The 22,381-nt window shown below is 59.3% G+C and overlaps 1 protein-coding gene across 4 annotated transcripts in view; it reads right to left on the bottom strand.

The window, feature by feature from the left end:
- The window catches only part of ADCYAP1R1 (ADCYAP receptor type I), a 45,525-nt gene extending 25,070 nt beyond the window's left edge, over positions 1-20,455 (bottom strand). For all 4 annotated transcript variants that reach the window (XM_036327696.1, XM_036327694.1, XM_036327692.1 and 1 more), the window contains exons 1-6: positions 20,079-20,455; positions 11,697-11,828; positions 10,173-10,278; positions 3,856-3,963; positions 1,264-1,284; positions 122-163 (exon numbers count right to left, since the gene is read on the bottom strand). In XM_036327696.1, the coding sequence (XP_036183589.1) occupies positions 122-163; positions 1,264-1,284; positions 3,856-3,963; positions 10,173-10,278; positions 11,697-11,747 (328 nt within the window). In that variant the 5' untranslated portion in view covers positions 11,748-11,828; positions 20,079-20,455. The remainder of the gene's footprint in view (positions 1-121; positions 164-1,263; positions 1,285-3,855; positions 3,964-10,172; positions 10,279-11,696; positions 11,829-20,078) is intronic.
- Between the last annotated feature and the right edge of the window lie 1,926 nt (positions 20,456-22,381).

Here is a 22,381-nt window from a genome sequence, read left to right on the forward strand (position 1 = left end):
GAAGGAAAAGGAACTGCCAGAGGCCACACAGCCACAGAGAGGCAGAGCCAGGCCTGCTAGAGGGGTCCCCCTGCTCACAGGTCAGCAGATGCCCCTCCTCTAGCCCCACCTCCCAACGTACCTGAGAGATCCAAGGACTTAATGTCTTCAAAACCAAGCTCTCCTGCAAAAACAGAGACATGGGCCTGAATCAGAACACCCGGCCATCAGCTTGCCAGGGCTGCCCACTGCAGGCCTCCCACGCGGGAAGGCCAAGCTCCCCTGGTCTGGAGAACGAGGGGTGGGGTCTCAGCCAGGAGGCAGCCCAGCACTGCACCCACACCTTCCTGACACACTGCACATCCCATCAGCAATCCATTGGCTTTGTATTTCTAAGCTCTAATGATGCTGATGACTCAGTTCTCCTCCCTGGACCACAGGAAGTGGAAATGGGACATTGTCAGGATGGTGAGAGGGCCTCCCCCAGAGTGGGAGAGGAAGGAAAAGGGATGGTTGGGCCTTTTCAAGGACAAGGCAAGGAACAACCACACAAGTCCTGGGCTTGGTCTCCCTCCTCTTTGGCGCTCACCCCTCTAAACCGCTCTCATCAAAGGGAACCCAGAACTTCAAAGACTTTATCCTCAGACCTTTTTCTCTTCCTCTCCTGACTCTTTCTTCCCACCTCCACCCATGCTGACGCCCCTACTAGCAATGAGTCTCCATTTCCCCTCTACTTCTCTAAATCCTTTCCCAAGGTCCAGCTGACATGCCACCTCCTCCAGGAAGTCTCCCTGCACTTTTACATTGTTCTGCCCGCATGCGGCATCCTTAGGTCTCTTTTGTTCTGGAGCTTGCTGTACATTCCAACTCTGCAGCCACTGGGGATGTCAGTATCTGTGTGGGCTCGCGCATACATTCAGGGCTGCACATATGCGTGTGGTGGGATTGTTAACCCCTCCATGAGTGAGTCTCGTCCTCCCAAACAAGCCCATGAGCACCCTGAGGCCAAGGGCTGCATCTTCTATCTTCCTGTGTCTCCCCCACCCCCCCACCCCCCCACCCCCCACCCCCCCACCCCCGCCCCCAACCCACCTCGAGGATGGCCAAGGGGGAAAGAAGTGGGGAGGGGAGAACCTGGTCCCTGATAAGCCTCTCATTCCACCCCCACCCGTTCCCAGCAGTCAGAGCTGGGCTCCAGCTGGATGGACAGATGGATAGATTATCAAGCTGGGTGGACAGATGGACAGATGAGCAGCAGTCTGTCCTCTCCGGGGTTCCTCTTACCGATGGTTTCTGTCTCCCAGACTGAAACAGAGAAAGGGAGAGAACACAGAGGTGAGCAAGGGCTGAAGTGGGGTCTGCTCTCACTGGCCCCAATCCCTCCCCCTCCTCTTCCCCACCTCACCCCCAAACGCTGGAGCGAGGGTCTGCTGGGGCCCAGAGCCATGAGGACTACAAGCTGGGGCCGGCCAGACACTGGAGACATCTACCTCTCCCTCGGGAACTGGACACAGTTAGAGAAATGAGCAGAGGCGCCTGAGAACAGAGCGTTCTCCTGTCGCTCCACGGCCTGCAAAGCAGCAACCACCCCGATGAGAACGCCAGGGGCAGCCCTGGGAACCCAGAGCTAAGAGAAATGCAGTTTGCAACTTTCCAAGTGCTTGTAGCAAGTCTCACTAATTCCGCTGTGCGAATGGAGATGCTAAAGGGCCTGCCTTAATGAGCTGTTATGAGTCAGGTGTAAATAACACACTCATGGTGCCACTGCCAGGGGGGAGGGCTGGCGTCTGAAGGAAAGTTTATCTCAAGAAGATCTTATTTTGTTGCTGATTCCTTTTGCCTTATTTTCACTGTTGGCAAGAAGCAGTCTTGCCATGGTGCCTGACCCAGAGGAGATGTTCAGTAAACTTTAAGTAGATGAACGGATGACAGGAGTCCATGAACGGAGGGTGGGATTAACCTGGCTTCTATAGGAAGGGATTAGAGATTGGGCTGCATCACCGGGCTGCCACATGCCTGACGTCCCACCACTCACACTGCACTCACTTCCCTCCTCCGTCTCAGCTTCCAAAGTTCACCTCCTGTCCCGTTCTAGACAGCACGTGGTCACGCCCAGGCCCGAGGTGTCAGGATGGGAGAGTTTGTCTGCCATGCCACCCTCTTTCTGGGCTGGCAGGAGGTCTGAAGGTAGGGGGTGTGGCTAACAGGCCCCAGAAGGGGAAGCGGGGGAAGGGAGAGGCAAGGTGGGGGGCACTGCAGCTACATCCTGCCTTCTCTGGTCGTAGGATGGAACCCTGAGGCACAGGCCTGGCACCCCAACATGCTGCCACAGTCTCCTGCAGGCACCTGCCATCCAGGCAGAGTCAAGGTTAGCAGGATTCCAGGGAAATCAGAATTTGCTTCTATCTCAGGCAGGACAGGGGCCGGGCCGGCAGGACTCTATAAGTGGCCTGGGGTCTGGGAACTCCCTACTTCTAGGACCTCGACCGAAGTCTCAGGTGAAGGAGGAAGCGAGGCCCAGGCCGCAAGTGACCTGTGCATGACCACACCCGTGACTCAGACCCTCTTACCCACGAGGCCCCTGCCCAGGGCTCAGTGGTCAGCACCGGCCCGCATCGTTCTCAGTAAACCACCTGCCTGGAGCCCCGCCCCCAACAGTGCTCTCAGCTCACCCCTGACACCCACAGGGGTGCGGTGGAGGGTCAGGGCCTGGCTCTAGGCTCTTCTCCGGGTCACAGTGATCTGGCCAGACACCAACCTTCTTTGGGAGCCCACAAGGCCTCAAGGGAAGGCGGAAACAATCTCACACCCAAAGGAGAGATGCCATCTCAGACCGCTCCCCACAGAGATGTGGTCACCACAGCCTGGGGCCTGCAGATAGCCCGCTGCCTTCTCCCCGCCCCGCCTCCCTATATCCTGAGTCACAAAGCCCATCACTGCCCACCCCAAGGTCTCCCACATCGGCTGGGCCCCCTGAGTAACTCCAGGGCACTGAAGTAGCCCCCCCACACACACCTCAACAGACACGCCCCAGGCTGAGCTCCTTATGACACTGCACCCACCCAGCCTCTCCTCACAAGGAGGCAGCCATCAGACACCGGTCACCCAAGCCGGCCTCTGCATGTCACACAACTCCCGTGTGCCCAGCGTCCTCTCCCAGGCAGCCCAGGGGCTCCTGGGGGACAGGACCCCAGCTCCTCCTCTCCTGAGCCCGCATCGCTGCCCAAGGTCAGGGAGGACCAAGAACACACTCTGCTTAATGCGCACGAGTGCGCCTGCCTGACGGTGAGGCCGGCCCTGTGCCTGGATCTGAGTGGTGTGCGAGTGTGGATGCCGGCAAGTGTGGACGTGGGGGGGCGTCCTGTGTCCACTGCCTGAGGGTGTCTCCCTGTGTGTCTGTGTGTGTCTCCCTGGGCCCCTCAGGGTCTCCAGATGAGTGGTGATGGCAATAACATCCGTTAACAATTACCACTGAGTATTAAAACGTGCCCAGCCCTGCACTAAGTGACTCCCCCCGTGTATCACTGGAGTCCCCAGTGACCCAACACATTCCTATTTGACAGACTAGGGAACAGAGGGGTGAGGGCCTTGCCCAAGGCCTGCAGCAGGGGTGAGTGATGGAGGCCGTGTGTGAAAGCCCAGCTGTGCCCCACCCGTGATGTCACACCCCCCACGTGGACCGGGCAGCCACGCCCAAGGGAAGCCTGTGTGTCCCTGTGTAGGGGTGGCGTGTGGTCCCATCCCCGCGTCCCTGGGAACAGCTATCAGCCTGTAGGGCAGCCGTGTCCTAGGTGCTCGTGTCCCAGGGAGGTCTGGGGCCCCTGCGGGGAGCGGGCGGGGCTGAGTGTGGCCTGAAGAGGCGCGGGCGAAACCCACCTTGGTCTGGATCGAAGATCTGGAAGAACTTGGGGCAGCTGACCAGGACGATCTCGCCCACGCGCGCGGGCTTCCAGCACGTGATGTTGTCCCACATCCCAGGGCAGCCTGTGGGGAAGAGAGCATGTGAGCCAGGCCCTGGCAGCAGGCACCTCCGTGGGCTGGTTCCCTCAGCTCCCTGGACGGCCCCTAGGCCCAGCATCATGGGTGTGGGGGAGGCGATGGGATGGCAGTCCACCAGGAAAGGACGGGGAGGAGGGGAGGAGGGCACCCTGTGGACTTTGTTTACTTGGCAGGGGGGCGGGCAGAGGAAGTGCCCATAATGACCATGACCGATCAGGACAGAGAGACGGAGGAGGAGGAGGAGGAGGAGGAGGAGGAGGAGGAGGAGGGAAGTGACAGCAGAGCATGGAGAGTCGGGAGAGGGTCCGCATGCTGCAAAGGGGTCCATACACACTGGTGCAGAGAGGGCCTCTCTGCCAGGTAAGGTACAGCCAGTGGAACTGACCTCCCACCCCCCACCTCCCCCACCTCTCACCCCCACCCCCCCACCCCCCCACCCCTCACCCCCCCACCTTTCACCCTCACCACCCCCCACTTCCCACCCCCGGGGCTGCTGGGAAGAGTAATGAGTTCACACTCATTACCCAGCAGAGCGCCAAGCTCACTCCTCACACGCCCCCTACTGTTATCATCAATAACTTCACGTCAATTAGGTGTCTCTGGAATCATTCCCTGGAGAGAGGCCTGCAAGGGGAGAAGGCAAGGGGAGAAGGCAAGGGGAGAAGGCCAGCGGAGGGCCGGCAGGTCACAGAGGCAGCCTGGGCAGAGAGGGGCCTGGGCCGGCCTCATGAGCTGTTGGGTGCTGTGTGGGCCAGAAGTGGTCTGTCTCTCAGAATTGACACCTGGCTATTTTGGAATTCATCCCCCATCACAGTAACGTATAGCATCCTACTCCTGGAATGACCAAGTCTGGGAGCTGGAAACACCATCGAAAGCTCAGAGCGCCCTGGCTGGTGTGGCTCAGTTGGTTGGGCATTGTCTCAGGCACCAGAGGGTCACCAGTTTGATTCCCAGTCAGGGCACACGCCCGAGTTGCAGGCTTTCTGGCTCAGTCCCTGGTAGGGAACATACAGGAGGCAGCTGATCGACGTTTCACGCTCACATGATGTTTCTCTCTCTCTCTCCCTCTCCCTTCCTCTCTCTCTAAAATCAATAAAAGCATATTTTTTTAAAAAAAGAAAATAAGAAAGAAAGAAAGCTCTGAGGACCACAAACCAAGATGGCAAGGTCACGGGGGGCCACATGTGAGGAACCGTGTCCCAGGCCTCACAGCAGCAGGCCAGCCATTGATGGTGCCCACTGCCCACCCCAGCAGGGCTCCAGCTGCACACGCCTTGTTGTGACATCCGGTACTTGAAAGGGGACCCAGCAGCTCAGTGTGGGCTGCAGGGCCCCTGCTGGCCGGGAACAGTGACGGAGTATGGTCACGTCGAACGCCCAGCCCATGTCCCAGGTGCCCCGTTAACAGATGTTCCCTTATCGTGGAACAGCGGGCCCTGGCACAGCCAGCTGCCACTGCCAGCTGACGTTCCTGAGGCCCTGGGGCACTTCAGATGGAGGCGAGCAGTCACAAGGACGGCGGGGCGGTGAGGGGCACAGGGCTCGGGTGAGGATGGCACAAGGAAGAAGGGGCTCACAGGGTGGGGGTCCCAGGCCTGGAGGCAGCGCAGGCGATCATTCTCTTAGCTATTTTCTGAGCTCCTGCCATGTGCCAGGGCTACAGACGTGGAGAAAACATTTGGGAAGTTTGCATTTGAGGACTGAGAGTGGGAAAGGGCAGGTGTCCCTCAGCTCTGCACGTCGGCCACGAGACTGGAGTTCTGTCCACTGCAGCCCAGGGCTCACTGCATGACTCTGGTAAGTCTCTACCCCTCCACCCTGACTCAGTTTCCCTGTGTGCGCACTGAGGGCTGGGTGTCTCTGAGGGTACTCCCAACTCTGAGCGGCTAGAGCTCCAATCAGCAACAGAGATTTCACTCGAGATCTGCCAATGCCCAGAAGCTGGGGCGTCTCTCTGGCCCCGCTGCCAGGACAAGTGTCTCCCAAGGCACATCTGCCAAGGTTTCCAACAGGCAGTGAGATGAAGGTCTGGAGTGCAGGCGGGAAGTCGGAAATGGAGGAAGAAGAGGGGGTGGTCAGCACAGGGATGCTCGGTGGGGCCATGGACCTGGCTGATCTGTCTCATGAGAAGGCCTAGATTTGAGAAGAAGAGAGAAGAGCGCCTGGCCCCAACAAAAGAAGGCATGCCAACAGCAGAAGAGCAGCTGGCAGAGAAGACTGAGGAGGGGAGGCCAGAGGCAGGAGGAAACCAGGAGAGGTTAGTGACAGCAGCCAGGAACGCGTGCTTCCAGGCGGCGACGGTCCAGTGCATCAGCCACTGCTGAGAGGCTGAGAACGTTCCCTACTCTCCTCACCCCTGCAGAGCAGGTGGGGGGGGGGGGAATTGGAACTGCTCTGAGCCCTGGAGGACGCTCCACGGGGACACCCCACCTCCCTATTCCTCTCCTGCTGTAGCCCAACTCTACACTGTGCCCTCCTGGCTCTGCCTCTTTCCCTCCCCCTCAAGCCTCTATGGAACTTGGTCAGAGGAATTCAGGCGGGAAGTGGGGGGGTCGGGGGGAGATGCCTGAGTGGTGGGAGAGGTCCCATCTCCTGGGCTGCTCCCACTAAGCCACCCACACAAAGCAGCAAGGAGGGGCAGCGCCTCGTGACAACAGCGGGAGGAAAGACCACTCGGGCAGGCTGAACAGAGAGGACGCGGGAGCCATTAGCCTCAATTGGAACAGAATGAGGCGCTCATCTCGGGTTGTCATGGTGACGATCCTGTCCAGTTCCACAGTGTGTTCAAAGCCGCGAGAGCAGAGGCACCGCAGGGACTCAGACAAGGCACAGCCGTCCCTTTGAGAAGCCGCCGAGGATGCATGCGTAGACTAAGCCCCCGTTTTAGCATCCAGTTCGAGGGTAAAGCATGATGTCCATTTACTGAAAGTTATTTTTCCCCTCGAGCTCAGCGGCTCTCAAAGTGTGGACCCCAGACCAGGAACTCCACTGGGAACTCGCCAGAAATGCAGATGCCCAGGCCCCTCCAGACCCACTGAGTCAGAAACTCTGGTGCTAGGCCTAGCCATCTGTGTTTGAACAAGTGTTCCAGAAGATTCTGACGCAGGCTCGAGTCAGATTTGGGGAGCGAGGGGTCCCTGCAGACCCCATTTCTCCCCCATGCTGGGTGCCTGTTTAGTCTCACAGCAGCTGGGAGGTGCAGGCAAGAGGCTGACTCTGCTCCCAGGATGGGAGCCTGGGCCCAGCCCTGCAGTGGTTCCCTCCTCCAGGCCTCTCCTCTTCTGGTGGGGGCAGGGGGGGGGGGGGGGGAGTGGCTGGGACCAGGCACTGTGCACCCTGGACTGGCCTCAGAGGCCGGGTCAGAAGAGCAATGAGAGGCTTTCGTCTTCTGTACAAGTCTCCTTCCTCTGCCCCTGCCAGGGCCGCTGCAGGCGTCCCTCTTCCATCTCCTCCAGAGTCTGGGGACCCCCGAGGACCACACCTGACCGGCCCCGCTGAAATGCAGGCCAGGCCTCCAGGCTGACGGAAGCCTGCAACCCTGCAAAGGGGAGGCTCTGGCCGGACTCACACAGGACAGCCAGGCTGCCTGGGCGGAGCAGAGAGCAAACAGAACCGCCCAGCAGGCAGGGCCTGTGACCTGCGTGGGTCTGGGACCCTCAGGAGTGGAGAGTCAGGTTCCCACGCCCAGGGGCCCTTTTTCCTTCTCTCTGGCATAGGGCACTGCAGCACAAAGGGCACCCCTGGCCCGGGCCGCAGACCTGGGGCCTGTCCCCGAGCTGGCTCGGGCCCTCGGTGTAACTTGGCCAGGGACTGCCACCTCTGGCCTCAGCCTCTCTGCGTGTCACATGACAGAGCTGGACTCCGTGTTGTCTTGAGTCCCACTTAGCATTCAGAGGTTTGGAATGAGGGACAAAAGCACTAAACACAACTCTTCAATAACAGTCCCAATAAACATCTTGAGAACATGCCGAGGCTGACGCAGACAGCAGCGCCGGGCAGAGGGCTTGTTTTCGCCCTCCACCACCTTGCCGACGCATCCTCCTCCTTCACCTGCCTGCTCGGCTCCCGTGCCTCCCCCAGCGTGACCCTGTCCTTCAGCTTCCCTCTGGAGGCCACAGTGCACGTTACCACCTGGTGTTCTCTGGGGGGCGGAGGTCCTGGGAGGGACAAGGATTTAAGAGGTGCAGGGGCCTCCGCGTCCTCATCTATAAGACAGGGGTAATAGGAGAGCCTACCTTCCAGGTTGCTGCAGTGGGAGGAAAAGCTCTAGTACAGTGCCTGCACATGGAAAACCTATGTAAGTATTGGCGATTGATAAGGTTCGTCCCACCTGCTCGTTTTCGTAGTGGAGCTTCTGAGGCACAGAGCTCTTGCTGCCGTGGTGCCCCCACCAAGGATGTTCTCCCCACTCACTCGCCCTCAGCTCTCACGTCAAGGGCCTATTGGTCCCTAGGGCCCAACTAGGGGGTTCTCAGACCAGCTTCTCGCCAGCGTCACCCCGGAGCCTTTGAAGTCACGGTGACTGTGAGGGACTGCGGTTCTGGTTTGGACTGTAGCGTGAGCACATTCTTCTAAAAGCTCCTGGAGATTCTGATGTGCAGCCAGTTTGAGAACCACGGACCTAGTATAAATACCATCTTGTCCATGAACCCTCCCAGAATTCCTCTCTTCCTCTCCTGAGCACACCTGGGGTGCAGCCTCTCCCAGCACTGGCCTGCCCCTCCTGGGAGGGTGTCCATCCTCACCTCTGTCTCACGCTCACGTCGCCCCTGTGGGCTAGCCTGCTTGTCCTCCCCCAGCTGGGGCTCCACAAACATCTGTGCAATAGCCCCGCCTCCCACCTCTACCCTTTCCTCCTGGATGCTTCTTATGCCCCACCCCACATGCCCCTGACACCCGTGATGCAGGAACGGCGGCCCGGGGCTAGGAGGCAGGACAGCTGGGCTCCAGGTCCACCTCATGGCCCCATTTCCCATCTCCTAGACCAGAGCCTTAGGCCAGATACCACTTTGGTCTCCTGCAACTGGGCACCTGTTTGGGGCCCCTGCCTCAGTTTCCCTGGCTGGTGAGGCCTAGAATCCACTTCCAGCCTCAGTTAGGGCTGAGCCAGAGCTCGGCTGGAGGGCAAACGAGTCCAGCATGGCCGGAGCAGCTCTATTAGCAGTTAATGTTCACTGTCTGGCCAGGGAGCTTGGCCTGGAGGGACCGTTCCACATAACTGGGCTGCAGATTAATCGAGTATTTAAGCAGATGGTGCTCAGAAGAGCTCCCTATAAGCAGAGAGGATCCAGAGGGAGAGGTGGATCCTTCTCATCTGGGCAGAGAGCCCCACCCTCCAGCGACGGAGGTGTAAGTGAGGCTGGCCAGGCCTCCAGGAATGCCCCCACCCCCAAGTCCCTGGCTTCCCACACAGACCCTCTCTCTGGTTGCTGGGGGTCAGGAAGTCCAGGGTGCCTTTTCCCTGTGGGCCTCAGTGTCCTCTCTGCACAGCGAGGGAGTTAGGAGGAAGGGGCCACACAGGACGCCTGGTTCTCAGCCAGGGCCACGGCACTGCCTGGAACATTTGGAAATGCTACGAGGCTTTCCGGGTTGTCACTGGGATCAGGGGAGCCAGGGCATCTGATAGGGAAACAACGGCTGCTAACTGTCCTCAGTGCGGCTGCTAACTGTCCTCAGTGCGTGGCCGCTCCCGCAGAGGAGGCAGCACCCCGCCCCAGGCTAAGAGCAGCTCAGGGAGGAGTACTGCCCAGACAGGCCGAGGTGGGTTCCCACTGCTGCCTGTCTCTGGCTTCTGGTGGAGTGAGGAGAGGAGGGGGAAAGGGCCCCACACCTCCTGCTCTCCAGCTCGGGCACCTGCAGCAGCTGTGTCCCTGCTGCTGCCAGGCCCAGGCCTCCTGCTAACGAGCTCTCTGACAGCCAGACCCAGCTCTAGCCCCCCTGGGATCTAAGGTAGCCACACCCAGCCACTCAGAACAGCCCTCCCACAGGGAGGCATCCAGGGCAGGCTGTCCCCAACGAGGGCAACCCAGTGTCCTGCCCAGGGCACATCCAGGACTCCACTGCCCCACAGGGCTCTCTGAAGGACCCAGACCCGTCCCCTCCACCTTTCTTCCCAGGTGGCCGCAGGCTGGGGCACCAGTTTTAATGGCTATGGACGTGCTGGGATACCATGTCCTCCACGCCAGCCTACTCACCATGGGAGGAGGCGTTCAAGCCCATCAGCTCGTTGGCCTTCCGGATCTTCTCCAGGCACAGGACCTGCTCCTGCTTGAACATGCAGTCGGAGTGCATGGCGGCCATCTGCAGGGAACAGGAGGGATGGTGGGAGGGAGCAGCAAGGCTCACTATAAGCCCTGGGGCTGGCGGGGAGGGGCAGAAGCAGGATGAGGATAATGACAGAAACTTCAGGGCCAGCAGGGACCCTGACATCCACTCTGTCACAGACACCATGAGGTTCTTCTTTACCAACTCAAAGTGTGGCCTTGGGTAGATCCTACCCTGACCCTGGGCCTCAGTTTCCAAGTCTTATAAAAACAGCAGCAAACACATATATAGCACTTTATGACCTCCTGCACTGTTCTGTCATATACTATATGTGTATACATATATATCCAGAGGACTACAAGGTAGGTAGTATTTTTGGCATTTTTCATTTTACACATGTGAAACTGAAGCCCAGAGATGTTAAGTAACTTGCTCAAAGCCACACAGCATAGTAGACTATACAGCCAGGATTCGGCCCCAGACAGTGTAGCCCCAGAAGCCACAAGGCTACTGCTACACTTTAGGGGAGCGAGCAGGGGCTGGGGGAGAGGAGGGGCTGATCGCTCATTGTCTCTCTCCTCTGGGGGCTGGGGAAGGAGGTGCAGGCGAGGGAGCAGTGGCAGCATTCAGTGGGCCTATGAACCACTCCCATTTACTCTTGCCCCATTTTACAGAAGAGGAAACTGAGGCTCAGAAAAGTTAAGAAAACTCCTGCCCAAGGTCCCACAGCTGGTTAGTGGCAGGTGCTGGATTCAAGCGCAGGAGAAGTAACTTCAAAGCCCTGGCATTGCTGTCGCCACTAACTCAAAATTCGGGGGCAGGCGCAGTTCTGTAGGGGGATGTCGGGAGATGGAGGCAGGCACATCCAGGACTCCCATGCTCGGTCTAGCCCCTTCTGTTCACAGAGGTGCAGACGGCTTCCAGGGCCGGGGACAGGCTGTCTGTGGCCACACGGTGAGGCAGGGCAGAGGCAGGGCTCGGATCCAGATCTCGGAGACAGCAAGAGCCCCTGCTGGTGTGAAGTCCCCTCTCGGGGCGGGGGCCAGGGCCTGGAACCCTCCCCACCACCCTCGCTCTGGGAGAGACATGAGCAGAGAGCAGGCTCCTGAGCTCTGACCTGGCAGACTGGTGAGCAGGGGCCTGGGGCCAAAGAGCCTCCTGCAGCCTGGCCGGGGCCCTGCAGGGCGCAGGATGCACAGCGCTGAGACTACCCACGTCAGCATCGCGACACATTCCTAAACTGTGTAAGGATCTCTGGCCAAGTCAGTTGAAGGCCTTGAGGATGCGACACCCTTTCTAATTCACAAAAGTGCTGGATGGTCCAGTGGGGGTGCCAGCAGAGATACCAGCTGAGGGCAGGCCAAAGACAGGGTTCTCTGGGGTGGGGGCTCAGGTGAGCTGGGGGCTCCAGCTGGTGGGGGGAGGGAGGACAGGGTATGGACCTGGGGCCTTACCAGAGGCAGCAGCAGGAGAACAGCCAGGGAGGCCCATACGATGCTGGCCATGGTGCTTCTCAGTCACAAGGAGGCTCAGGCCAGCACCGCTCACCTCCCACTTAGAGCAGCCGCTGGTCAGCCCCAAGGTGCCTAGGGTTCGAGAGAGAGGAAAGGCATGAGTCCTGCGGGACAGCCTGCTCCCCCCCCCCCATGCCTCCCCTTCCGGCGGCAAGGCTCTCAGCCTCCACAGGGAACCCCTCATGCCTTCGTCCATGCTGTTCTTCATTCTCTGCCCCACAACCACCTGCTGAGCACCCACATCTGCTAGGCACAGAGGACACGGTGGGAGCACACTGGGCAGGCCCCCAGTGGACCACTGGGGTGGTGTGGGTGGCCTTCTCCTCTGCGGCTGGCGGCTGTCTCCCCCATCTCCCTCCACGACGACAGCTTTAGCTGTCACGCATGTGCCCGCCTGTCCCTCTTGCTCAGGTGAGGGCACGTGTGCCCACCTATGGAAGGGGCGGCAGTGACATGTGCCACATGTCCTTACAGCATCACACGCTGTCCTGCTCCTACGCTCTTCCCAATGCCGGACCGACCCGCTCTGACAGGGCAGCCAGGATGACCCCTGAGCGGTGGGGGCAACACTCCGGGGGGAACCAGGATGCCTGAGGGAGCTCGTGGCGCGGGGCCACCCCAGCTCCAGGCTGCTACGTGAGAAAGGAGCGCACCTCTAACTTGCTCACTCACAGAAGGCCGCTTGGTTCCAGCTGCCGAGCTGGTCCCCTAACCCCACAGCCTCCTGCACTGGCCTCCACCCGCTGGGCCTCCAGGCCAGAGCCCTCAGCTCCGACACGCACAACGAAGTGGCTGCCGAGGGAGCTGGGCCTCCGCGCTGAGGGGCGCAGGGTCCTCCAGGACTGAGGCCGGCAGTGTGTGGGGAGTCCGGTGGAGAGGCTGGCGAGGCCCGCACAGTCGCAGGGGATGAGGCTGGTCGCCTCGAAAACTGATCGTTAGCACATAGTCCCATCCACCCAGGAACCCCGCACCTGGAAGTCTCTCCTGGAGAAACCTTTGCACTTGAACAGAAATTGGCACGGTGAGGTTACTCACCGCAGTACCATTTACAACAGCACCCACACAAAGCAGGGGCCACAAGGCCTCCATCCCATCCTGCAGGCGCTGTTCCCAGGCCCGGCACAGCCATACAATGCAATACGACTCGGTCATTTAAAACGTATGTTTATTACTATTCAATTACATAGTGATTGAGGAGACCCGTGTCAGGGTCACCCCTAGCCCACAGGTGCCTGGTTCCGGAGGCCCATGGGCACTACATTCGGACCACTAGCCTTGCACTCCCCCACCAGCGGGCAGAGCTGCCGTTACCCTAGGGCCATTGTGCCCAGGCTCTCTGCCCATCATGCCTCCCTCCCTCTCTCTCTGCCCCTCCAAGCTGCCCTCAGCCCCTCCAAGCTAAATTGGGGGACAAACAAGCACCCAAAGCAGTGAAAGAAAAAGAGCCACAGGCAGGTTCCATGAAAGGGGCCCGTCTTAGCCCCCTGCTGCTCTGCTTGCTTAGGGCCCACTCAGAGATGCTGAAGGCGGCCTCTGTACCCCCCAAGAGATGCTCTGAGAAGCCCAGTGGCCATGGGGATGCTGGCCCAGCCTCTGCCCTGTGGTTCAGGAAAAGCTACCCGGGCTGGGCAGTCCCTGGCCAGCACTCTGGGTGCCAGCTGTGTACAGGGCTCTCCCATCCCTGCTGTCACAGGCTGCCTCTGGATGGCCTGGCACGAGCAGTCCCCGGAGGCTTGGTCACCTCCACTATCCCTGGGGAGCTCCAGGCCCTGTCCGACACGCCTGGCGGGACCATGGGAATGCCTGGCCCACCCTCAGCAGATGCAGGAGGCCGGCTCTCCCCACCAGCAGGAGGCTCCGAGGAGAACCACAGGCAGAGGTCGCTGAGATGTGGAGCTGACTCTCAGGCACGTAGGCCAAAGGATGGTGAGGTGCGAAGTCAGGGAGGCCTCCACCCAAGACAAGGCCTCCAGTACCTCTGCCAGTCCCTCTGGCCCAGAGGCCAGCAGCCGGGGCCGACTCTGGTCCCAAGATGCACTCTAACCTATTAGCCCTGTGCTCAACCTGGGCTGCACGCTCCCCCTAACCACTGAGGTGTGTTTAAAATACCCCTGTCCAACTGAGTGGGTGCTCTAGGGCCGGGACGGGCCTCGGGGCTGATTAAAGCTCTCCAGGTGACTCTCACTCTCACGTAGAGCAGAACCACGAACCTGTTTAACCTCCATCAGCACCAAGACTGCTAGCCCTGAAAGGACAGTGGCTTCTTTGGCTCTGGTTGCTCTACAGGCAAGCAGGTGGCAGCCGGCAAGCAAGGGGTTAGTATTGAAGACTGGCTGATGCCCGATTCTCTCTCTCTCTCTCTCTCTCTCTCTCTCTCTCTCTCTCTCTCTCTCTCACACACACACACACACACACACACACACATACACAGACACAGGTCCACAGAGAAGATCATAAAGACATTTATCCCCAGGGCACCCACTTGAAAGCATCAATACAAAATACAAACAGCCCTGTGTGGAATACACAAAGGAGGAGAGGAGGAGATGCCTTCAGGGGCTGACAGACCACCACACACACACACACACACACTCCTTCCCAGCAATGCAGAAGCACGCTCACCCAACCGAGAACAAAGATGTGTGCAGATGCAGTCACACCGGTATGTTTATCAGCCTAGTGACACATATCATAACGCACTTACACACGCTCACCGCGCAAAGGCACTCAGCGAGGTAGAGGCAATGAGATCTGTCTGGATTCTGATGCAGGAGGGACACACACAGACATACGCACTCCAGGCCTGCGCGCGTGCACACACGTATGTTCACGCGGGGAGGCGGACAGGCAGGTGCTCACCCCGCTCCCGGCAGAGCAGCTCCGCGGCCACCACTGCAGGGGGCTGACCCACTATCCCCCAGTGCCGTGCTTTGTCACCGGGCTGCTCAGGCCACGAGGTGATCCAGGAGCAGGTGTGGCCCAAGCCCAGGGACACAGGATGGACGGGTGGGATCCGCTCAACACGAGCCGCCTGTGGAACTAGGCCTGGCCAGGTTCCCGATTCCCACTATTGTCCTCTCTCTCTTTCTTTTATTGAGATGTAATTGATACGGAACATTATATTAGCTTCAGGCATCCAACATAATGATTCAATAGCTATATATTGCAAGTGATGGCCACATAAGTCTGGTAAACATCCATCACCTAGTTATACAATTTTCTCCTTGTGATGCCAACATTCATGACTTATTCCCTTAGCCCACCATTGTCCTTACGTATCCACCCTCCCCCACTACATCCACCCCTGCCCAACCGGATGCAGACACACCAGCAAGACAGACCCCGGAAGCTCCCAAGCCCTGGCCTTCCCACTCCCCCACCTCCACTGGGGACCTCAAGGGTCATCTCCTGCAGCCTCTCTAAGACGGCAACCTCCTCTGCGCCCTCCCCCCGCCCCCAGCACCCTTGCTGGACAGCTCTCCGAGTTTACAATATTAGACCACCTACCCCAAACCTGGTACTCCCCTGGGCCATGCGAATGGCTCTTCTGCCCTGTAGATGCAACCCTGGGTCTGCCAGCCACAGCCCTGCCAGCGGCTGCCCCTCCTTGTCCTGGCTGCCTCCCTCTGACTCTCCCCAGCTGCCAGCGACCCCCTCACAGGGCAGGGCCCGGCTACTGCAGCCTGGGGTGGGACTCTCCCCTCCTTCAGGGTGGACCTGGGCCGTTTGACCCAGCCACACAAGTGGTCAGGATGACCTGGTCACCGACCTTCCCAGGCTCGCCCTTGGGTCCAGGCTCTGCTGGGGCAATTTAGCACCTGATGTGAGGACAAGAAACCCTATCTCCTGACGTTTACTGTGGTGGACTTAGGGACAAGCCACTTAGCTCTTCTGCGCTTCAATTTGATTATCTGTAAAATGGGAATAATAGTAATATCTACCTCATAGATACTGCTGTGAGACACCAAGAAATTTATACAGTATTAGCCTGGCTCCCAGTAAGGACTACACATATGTTAACTATTATTATTCTCTTACCACTTGTGTTCAGGGTTTTGCACTCTCTTGCTGACACCTCTATCCCCCCACAGCCCCGTGTAACATTCAAAATGGAAATAGCAGGCCAGCTGCACCTTTCTTTACTAATGACTAACATTTATTAAACATTCAGTATGTGTCAGGCACGCTTCCAAGCAATAAATACGCATTAACGCATTTCACCTAGCCAAACCTGTGAAGTAGTTACTAGCATTATCCTCACTCACACGATAGCTGGGGTCACTGAGGCACAGAGAGGCTATGCAACTTCCCTAAGGTCACACAGCAAATATGTGGTAGAGCTGGGAAGTGAACCCAAGCCACCTGGCTCCAAAGGTTGTGCACTCCATCCCTATGCTCCTGCCAGCCTCTGCTACTGCTGAAAGATCAGCTCAAAACCCACTGATACCCCATGAGTGACCCTTCTCACGCCCTTGGGGATTGGTCAGGCCTTCTGCTGTCCCCTGCCCATACTTCTCTCCTTAGGAAGCTGCAACTATAAGCACAGCATTTCAGACCTCAAAGGGACTTTAAAAGCCACCTCCCAGTGGTACTGAGTTTCCTGTGGGGAAACAGACTAGAGAGGGGGCGACACTCTCCAAAGTCACCCAGTGCAGAGCGTGGCCCCAGCCTGGCAGGAACAGATGTGTGACAGATATCTGGGCTGGAAGGGAGTCCGCTTCCCCATCCAGATTCGGGAAGGCCTGCCCTCCTCAGGCCCCATCAGCACAGCCACAGACCTGGATGGGGAACTGAAAAGAGCAGCTGAGTCCTCAGATGAGCCACTTTGCCAGACACACGCAAAAACAGCGTCATCAGTCAGCACACCAGGCCAGTGGTGACTCACCGGGTTCCCCACTTTCCTCAGAGACCCTCCAGCCACCCCCACTGCCCCAACCCCTGCAGCACTCTTTCTACAGCACTGCAGCTGCAGAGGGCTCAGTTCCTGGGATGGGACACTCCCGGCTCTCCAGCGGCTGGTCCAGGTCCCCAGGGAGAAGCTCTAATATCTTTCCAGTGTGTCTTTCCAGGCATTCTTTAGCCTCCTGGGCGCCCCCATAGTGGGAGAGCAGCACCTCACCCTCCCCTTCCAGGGGGGCACACAGGTTTCCCTGTAGTCGCCCTCCTGGTGGAGGCGGGCACAAACCTGGGCACGGGGTGAATGGGAAAGGAGGCTCTGGTGAAGCCCAGTGATGTGATGCTGATTTGTTTTCAGTCCCGAATGTGGTCTCCAGGGGTCCTCAGCGTGGGAGATTCATCACATGGACAAAGCGGAGGCCTGTCTGGGGTGAGGCGCTCAGGCCAGGTGGGGAGCCTCTCCGGGCACTGACCCACGAAACAGAGGGGCCCTCTGAGCTCCAGGCTGATGGAGGGTGGCATCCCAGGCCCCCCAGGGCAGCTCCAGCCCTTAGCACTCAGCCCCTCCGTTCTTCAACCTCCTACACCACCTCTCCCTTCCAGCCCAGGTCTTGGCAGCCCCTCCGGCGGGTCAGATCCAGCCCGTCACCCAGTTTTGGACAGCCAGTGAGCCAAGCATGATGCTTACAGTTTTAAATGGTCAGGAAAAAAAATGAAAAGACTCCCATCTCACGACACATGAAAGCTATGAAATTCAAAATCTCAGTCCATAAATAAGCGCATCAAACACAGCAATGCCCATTTGTTTCCATATCATCTGTGGCTGTTTCTACGCTGCAACCGCAGAACTGAGTGGCTGCGACAGTGTGTGGCCAGCGAAGCCTAAAATACGGACAATCGGCCCTTTGCAGAAAGCTCGCCAGCCCTTGTCCTCATCTCATGCCACACGCACTTCCTGCATTCAGTTCCCGTGCACCTGGGCTTGCATTAGGAGGATTCTTGCGGCCTTCCTTGGGCAAATGTCGGGGTCCCAGGTACATCTAGATCTGAGGGTGTGTGCCCCAATGTCCATTTGTCTTTCTGCTGTCACATGTTCTGTCCCGGCTCTCTGGCCGGTGTCACAGGAAGCCTTTATGCTTCCCCGGCTGTGTGTCACCCCCTCTTTGTGTGTCACTGTGGGGGTGGCTGTCACCATGTGCCCGTGACAGCATCCAGGGCACGGTACAAACACATCGCAGCTGATTTGCTGCCTGCGTGTTGCCTGGCAGCTGGACCACTAGGCCCAGCCGTTCAGACTCCGGACTCGGATTCCTCTGTTCAGACGTGGCCGAGGCTTCCAGGGCCTCTACCCTCCCAGAGTAGAAAATCCCCGAGGCAGCCCTGTCTGGGGCACCGGACTCTGGTTCACATGCCTCCCGGACGAGAAACCCACTGTCACGCAGGTGTAGGCGTCATGCCGGGTGGCCTTCCTGGTACTGCGCTGAGCCTTGGCTCTGCCCTCTGGCAGACAGCACCAGGTGTCTGTCCTCCCCTTAGCCACTGCCAGCCCTTAGTCAATGACCTGGAGTCCTGAGGCCACATCCCCAGAAAGAAAGCCACCTTAGCGCCTGTCTTTCCTAGCCTCTTGGTTCCATATGCTGACTGTAAATACCCATTTTGTGTGTTTGCTTATTCAACACAAATTGAGAGAGCATCCCAGCGTAGGGGCCTGGCCGAGAGGGTGGCCGCAGGAGAGAAAATGGGTTCTGAAGCTTCCTCCAATGTCAACCCCCTGCCAGTCTTTAGCCTGATTAGCCCTGAGAATGCAGAAAAGGGTCCTTCCAGAGACTCCCCACAGCCATGTCCCCTCATTGTGAACAGGGGGGCAGACTCCCGGGTCTTGTCCCAGACGCAGAACCGCGGGTGAACTGCCCGTGGCGGGGGAGGAAGGGATGGGCCGCCTCCCTGGTCACCCCACACACACTTGTTGATGGATTGGTTGGCAGATCTGGCACAGGGCCTGTCTCTAATTTAGACGTTCAAATTGCGGCTTGTGTCCAGACTGGCACCTCTGCTTGCCCTCTCCAAGGTCAGTGGGGATCAGGAGCCCAATTCATCTGTACCTGTGAGCTCTTCCAACACAACCCACCTGCACCCAGCACCCAACTCAGATTGGGGCCTCCTGGGAGAATATGGGTGCTGCTGCTACCCCCACCCCACCCCCCAGGCTCAAACAGTGTTTCATCCCCTTCTGAAGCCCACAGCCACTCAAATGCCTCTAGCCTGGCCTTCAGGATGCTTCTCAGCCTGGTGCAATGGCAGCCTCAAGGCAGGCAGCTCTCCACAGATGTGTGTGGCCCCATCCCTCCCAAGTCCCCTTCACCAGCCCCCCAACACACAGGGCTGCTCACAGGAAAAGCCAAATGCGTGCCTGGTTTTTTGTTTTTGCGTGCGTGGGTTTATTTAGAGGGGGGCTTGGTGGGACACTGTGAGGCTGGGGGAGGTGGAGAAAGGGAACTGACGCACTTGCATGAAAAGCATGCACATGGCCTGGAGCATTAGCGGGGAGTCTCCCCCACCCCTCGTACCCCCCTCCAGCACCTTCCAAAGGAGGCCTGAGCTCCTTCCAGGGGCCAGGCTCCACTCCCCAGCTCCATGTGAAATAGAATCAGCTTCTGCTGGGCTCCCTTCTGAGCATCTAGCTCCATCCATCGGAGCCCTGGCCCCTTCTGATGCCCCAACTCACAGGATGAGGCCCCCTCCTCCCACCCCTGCCGCAGGACCTGTGCCTTTAAGGCAGCAGGCAGGGGTCTCGATCAGGCCCACTTCAGCCTGGCAGGCAGGTGCACTTCTCCCACAGGCCCCGATGGCGTTTCCTGGTGGGACCACCAAACCCATCCTGACCCAGCCCCTCCACGCTGCGGGAAACCGAGAGACAACAATCCCAAATGTGTCCCCAAGCGGGGCATTCTATTCTGGCCCCTATCCCATCTCCTACCGAGCACATCGCTTGCTCAGCCCTCAAACCTCCTGAGACCTGCGACATCCAGCCCCCAGGGACCCTCAGCGTCACCTCCCCAATTCACGCAGCGCGTCCTTGTGCCTTGGGAATAGAGAGGCAGGTCCTTATGGTCCTTATAGGTCTCTCGTCCGCAGTGCGTTCCCAACCCGAGGTCCTCTCTTCTGGCACCGGAAGGGGAAGGGTCGAGAGGTAGCTAGGTCGACCCCACCCGCTAAGGGCTGTAGGGACCAGTCGCCCCAAGAGGTGGGGGTGTCAGACTGTCGCGCAGAAAGGCAGCAGCGACGGGAGGGGGCTTCATTTTAGATTCGGAGGCTGGCCCCGCGCTGCCCTGGAGGAGGGGGTCCGCAGTCCCCAGGGGCGAAGATTCTGGGGTCTGGGAGGGTGGACAGGGTGTGGAGGAACAGGGGCAGCGGGACGGGCCTTACCTGCTCCCGGCGGGGCCTTCGGGGATGCGGGCTGCTGCGGGTCGGCCCGGGGCAGACTCCGCGGGGAGGCGCGCAGAGGCGAGTCCGCGCCCACGCCCGCGCCGCGCTGGGATGGGGAGCGTGTGCGCCGAGGAGTGCGCGCCGATCGCGGGTGTCCGCGTGCGTGCCTCAGCCGGCCGCCTGGGGCCGTGGGTCCCTGCCCGGCGGCGTGTGCGTGTGCGTGTGTGGGGACCGCACTCGCCTACAGCCGCCGCTGTCACCGCCCGAGCGCGGTGGCCCACGCCGTCCCTCTCCCGCCGCGCGCCGCTCGCCGCTCAGCCTGGTCAGCTCTCAGGGAGAGGCGCCGCCTCCGCCAAGCTGCGGGCTGGAGGGAGGCGACAGACCACCACCTCCCCCACCCCCATCCCCACCCCCACGCGCTCCGCAGGCTGGGCTGGGGTGCAGGCCAATGGGCGCCTGGGGGAGGGCTTAGGCCGGGAGCGGTGGTACGTGGGGAGCGGGACCCCGCCCGCCGCGTTCGCCCAGGCAGACACCAGCGAGAGCTGATAGCTGCACAGCGGACCCGGGAGGACAGGATGAGGGGGAACCACTCCCCCTTGGTCGCCGGGCTTCCGAGTGGTGCCTTTCCCAGGGCTCACCGCCCTCCTTTTTATCCTCCCCAAGGTATCCAGAGCGTGAAAGCCCTGTGCTGTCTCCCTCCCACAGCCTCACGATTCCGTGTCTGCTCCTCCTCCTCCATGAAGCCTTCCTAACCCGGCAAGTCCTGACTCTCCTGGGTTGGTGTCCCCGCAGCCCCGGCCTGAAAAGGTCAGCTGGCTTTGGGGAGCCTGCCTGGATGTCGTCAAATGTGATCTCCTGGGGAATGCCTCTATGTTCAGGGAAGTGGTAGGGGCACACAGGGGGGTGGGGGTGATCTCCTGGGGAATGCCTCTATGTTCAGGGAAGTGGTAGGGGCACACAGGGGGGCCTCCCGCAGCTTAAATGGACAGACGCTGCTCTGCTCCGGAGCCAGGGCTCCGTAAGCTTAGGCCCCTTAGCTGGATGGCTTTGAGCCTCAGCTTCTTCATGTGCCTTGACATACCCCATAGGTTTTCCCTGATCTTATTTCTCCACTGAAGAACAAATGGCTGTTGCTACTGTTATTGGGATCCTACTGAACTTCCTCCTTTACGGATGGGTAAACTGAGGCTTAATAAGGAGAACTAAACAGATCATGCAGCCAGAATCGGTGGTAGAGCCAACTCTTAAGAACCCACCCCCGGGCCACGTATTCACCCTCTGCCCACCCCAACTGTCCATCCCTGCTCTGGTCACTGCCCCACATGTCAGCATGCCAAGAACTCCCTACACACACACACACACACACATTCATCTTCTGCAACCAGGCTGTGGCCTTCCCCATTTACATCAGCTATTGTCCACCCCCCCTGTGGGCCCGAGTCTTGCTCTGGCCACCTTGCTGAGGAAGCCTGAGGGAAGCAGAGAGATGCGAGACTGGGGTTCTCCCTCAAGGACCCCCATCCAACTGAGGAAAAGAGGACCGGAAGATAGAGCAGGAGCCCGTAATGGAAACTACAGGGAGTACCTGTGGCCCCAGAAAGATACAAGGAGCTCCCCGGGTCCACACAGGGGGCCGATGGTTTCTTTTCACTGCGTAGTGAGCACTGGCCACCTGGTACACCCACGGCTGGTCACCAGGACTCACATGCCTTTCCGTCCAGGAACGCTCCCTGGTCGAGGAGAACATCAGGCCTTTGCATCAGAAAAAGTGAACCCTTCTGGAAAGAAGAGGACCTGGTGCTGTGCTAGTCAGTCAAGCAGCTAGGACTTGTCTCTGGACCTGGCTTGTTGCCCTAACCCCTGGGAGCCTGCTTCCTTCCTTTGGACAGCCCTGGCATTGTGAAGATCAAATGAGATGCGGAGTGTGAAAGTGCTCTGTAAACTGAACGGTCCTCAGAGGGGAGGGGAGGCTGCAGGGGCCTCAGAGTCAGGAGGGAAACGCGGAGTGAGGAACACGGGGGGCCTGGAGTGGACGGCAGGGTGAGATCAGAGTCTTGTACAGCAGGCCAGTCCACCCTGGAACTGCCCATGGGGCTGGAGGCACTCCAGCCATGGCTCTGAGGTTCACATTCAGTTCCAGGTTGCTTCCCTTTTCCACATTCTGAGTTCCCCAGGTCCCACAGTGGGTCCTGTATCCCGTGCACTCTGACCTACATCCCCAGATGTATGTCCTGGTGAGGGCGGTGAGCAGGCTGGCATGGGCACGCCTTCCTCTCTGCCTGGGCAACAGCTGACCAGGGCAA

This window comes from Myotis myotis, unplaced genomic scaffold, assembly GCF_014108235.1.
Source record: "Myotis myotis isolate mMyoMyo1 unplaced genomic scaffold, mMyoMyo1.p scaffold_m19_p_11, whole genome shotgun sequence".
NCBI classification, from domain to species: domain Eukaryota; kingdom Metazoa; phylum Chordata; class Mammalia; order Chiroptera; family Vespertilionidae; genus Myotis; species Myotis myotis.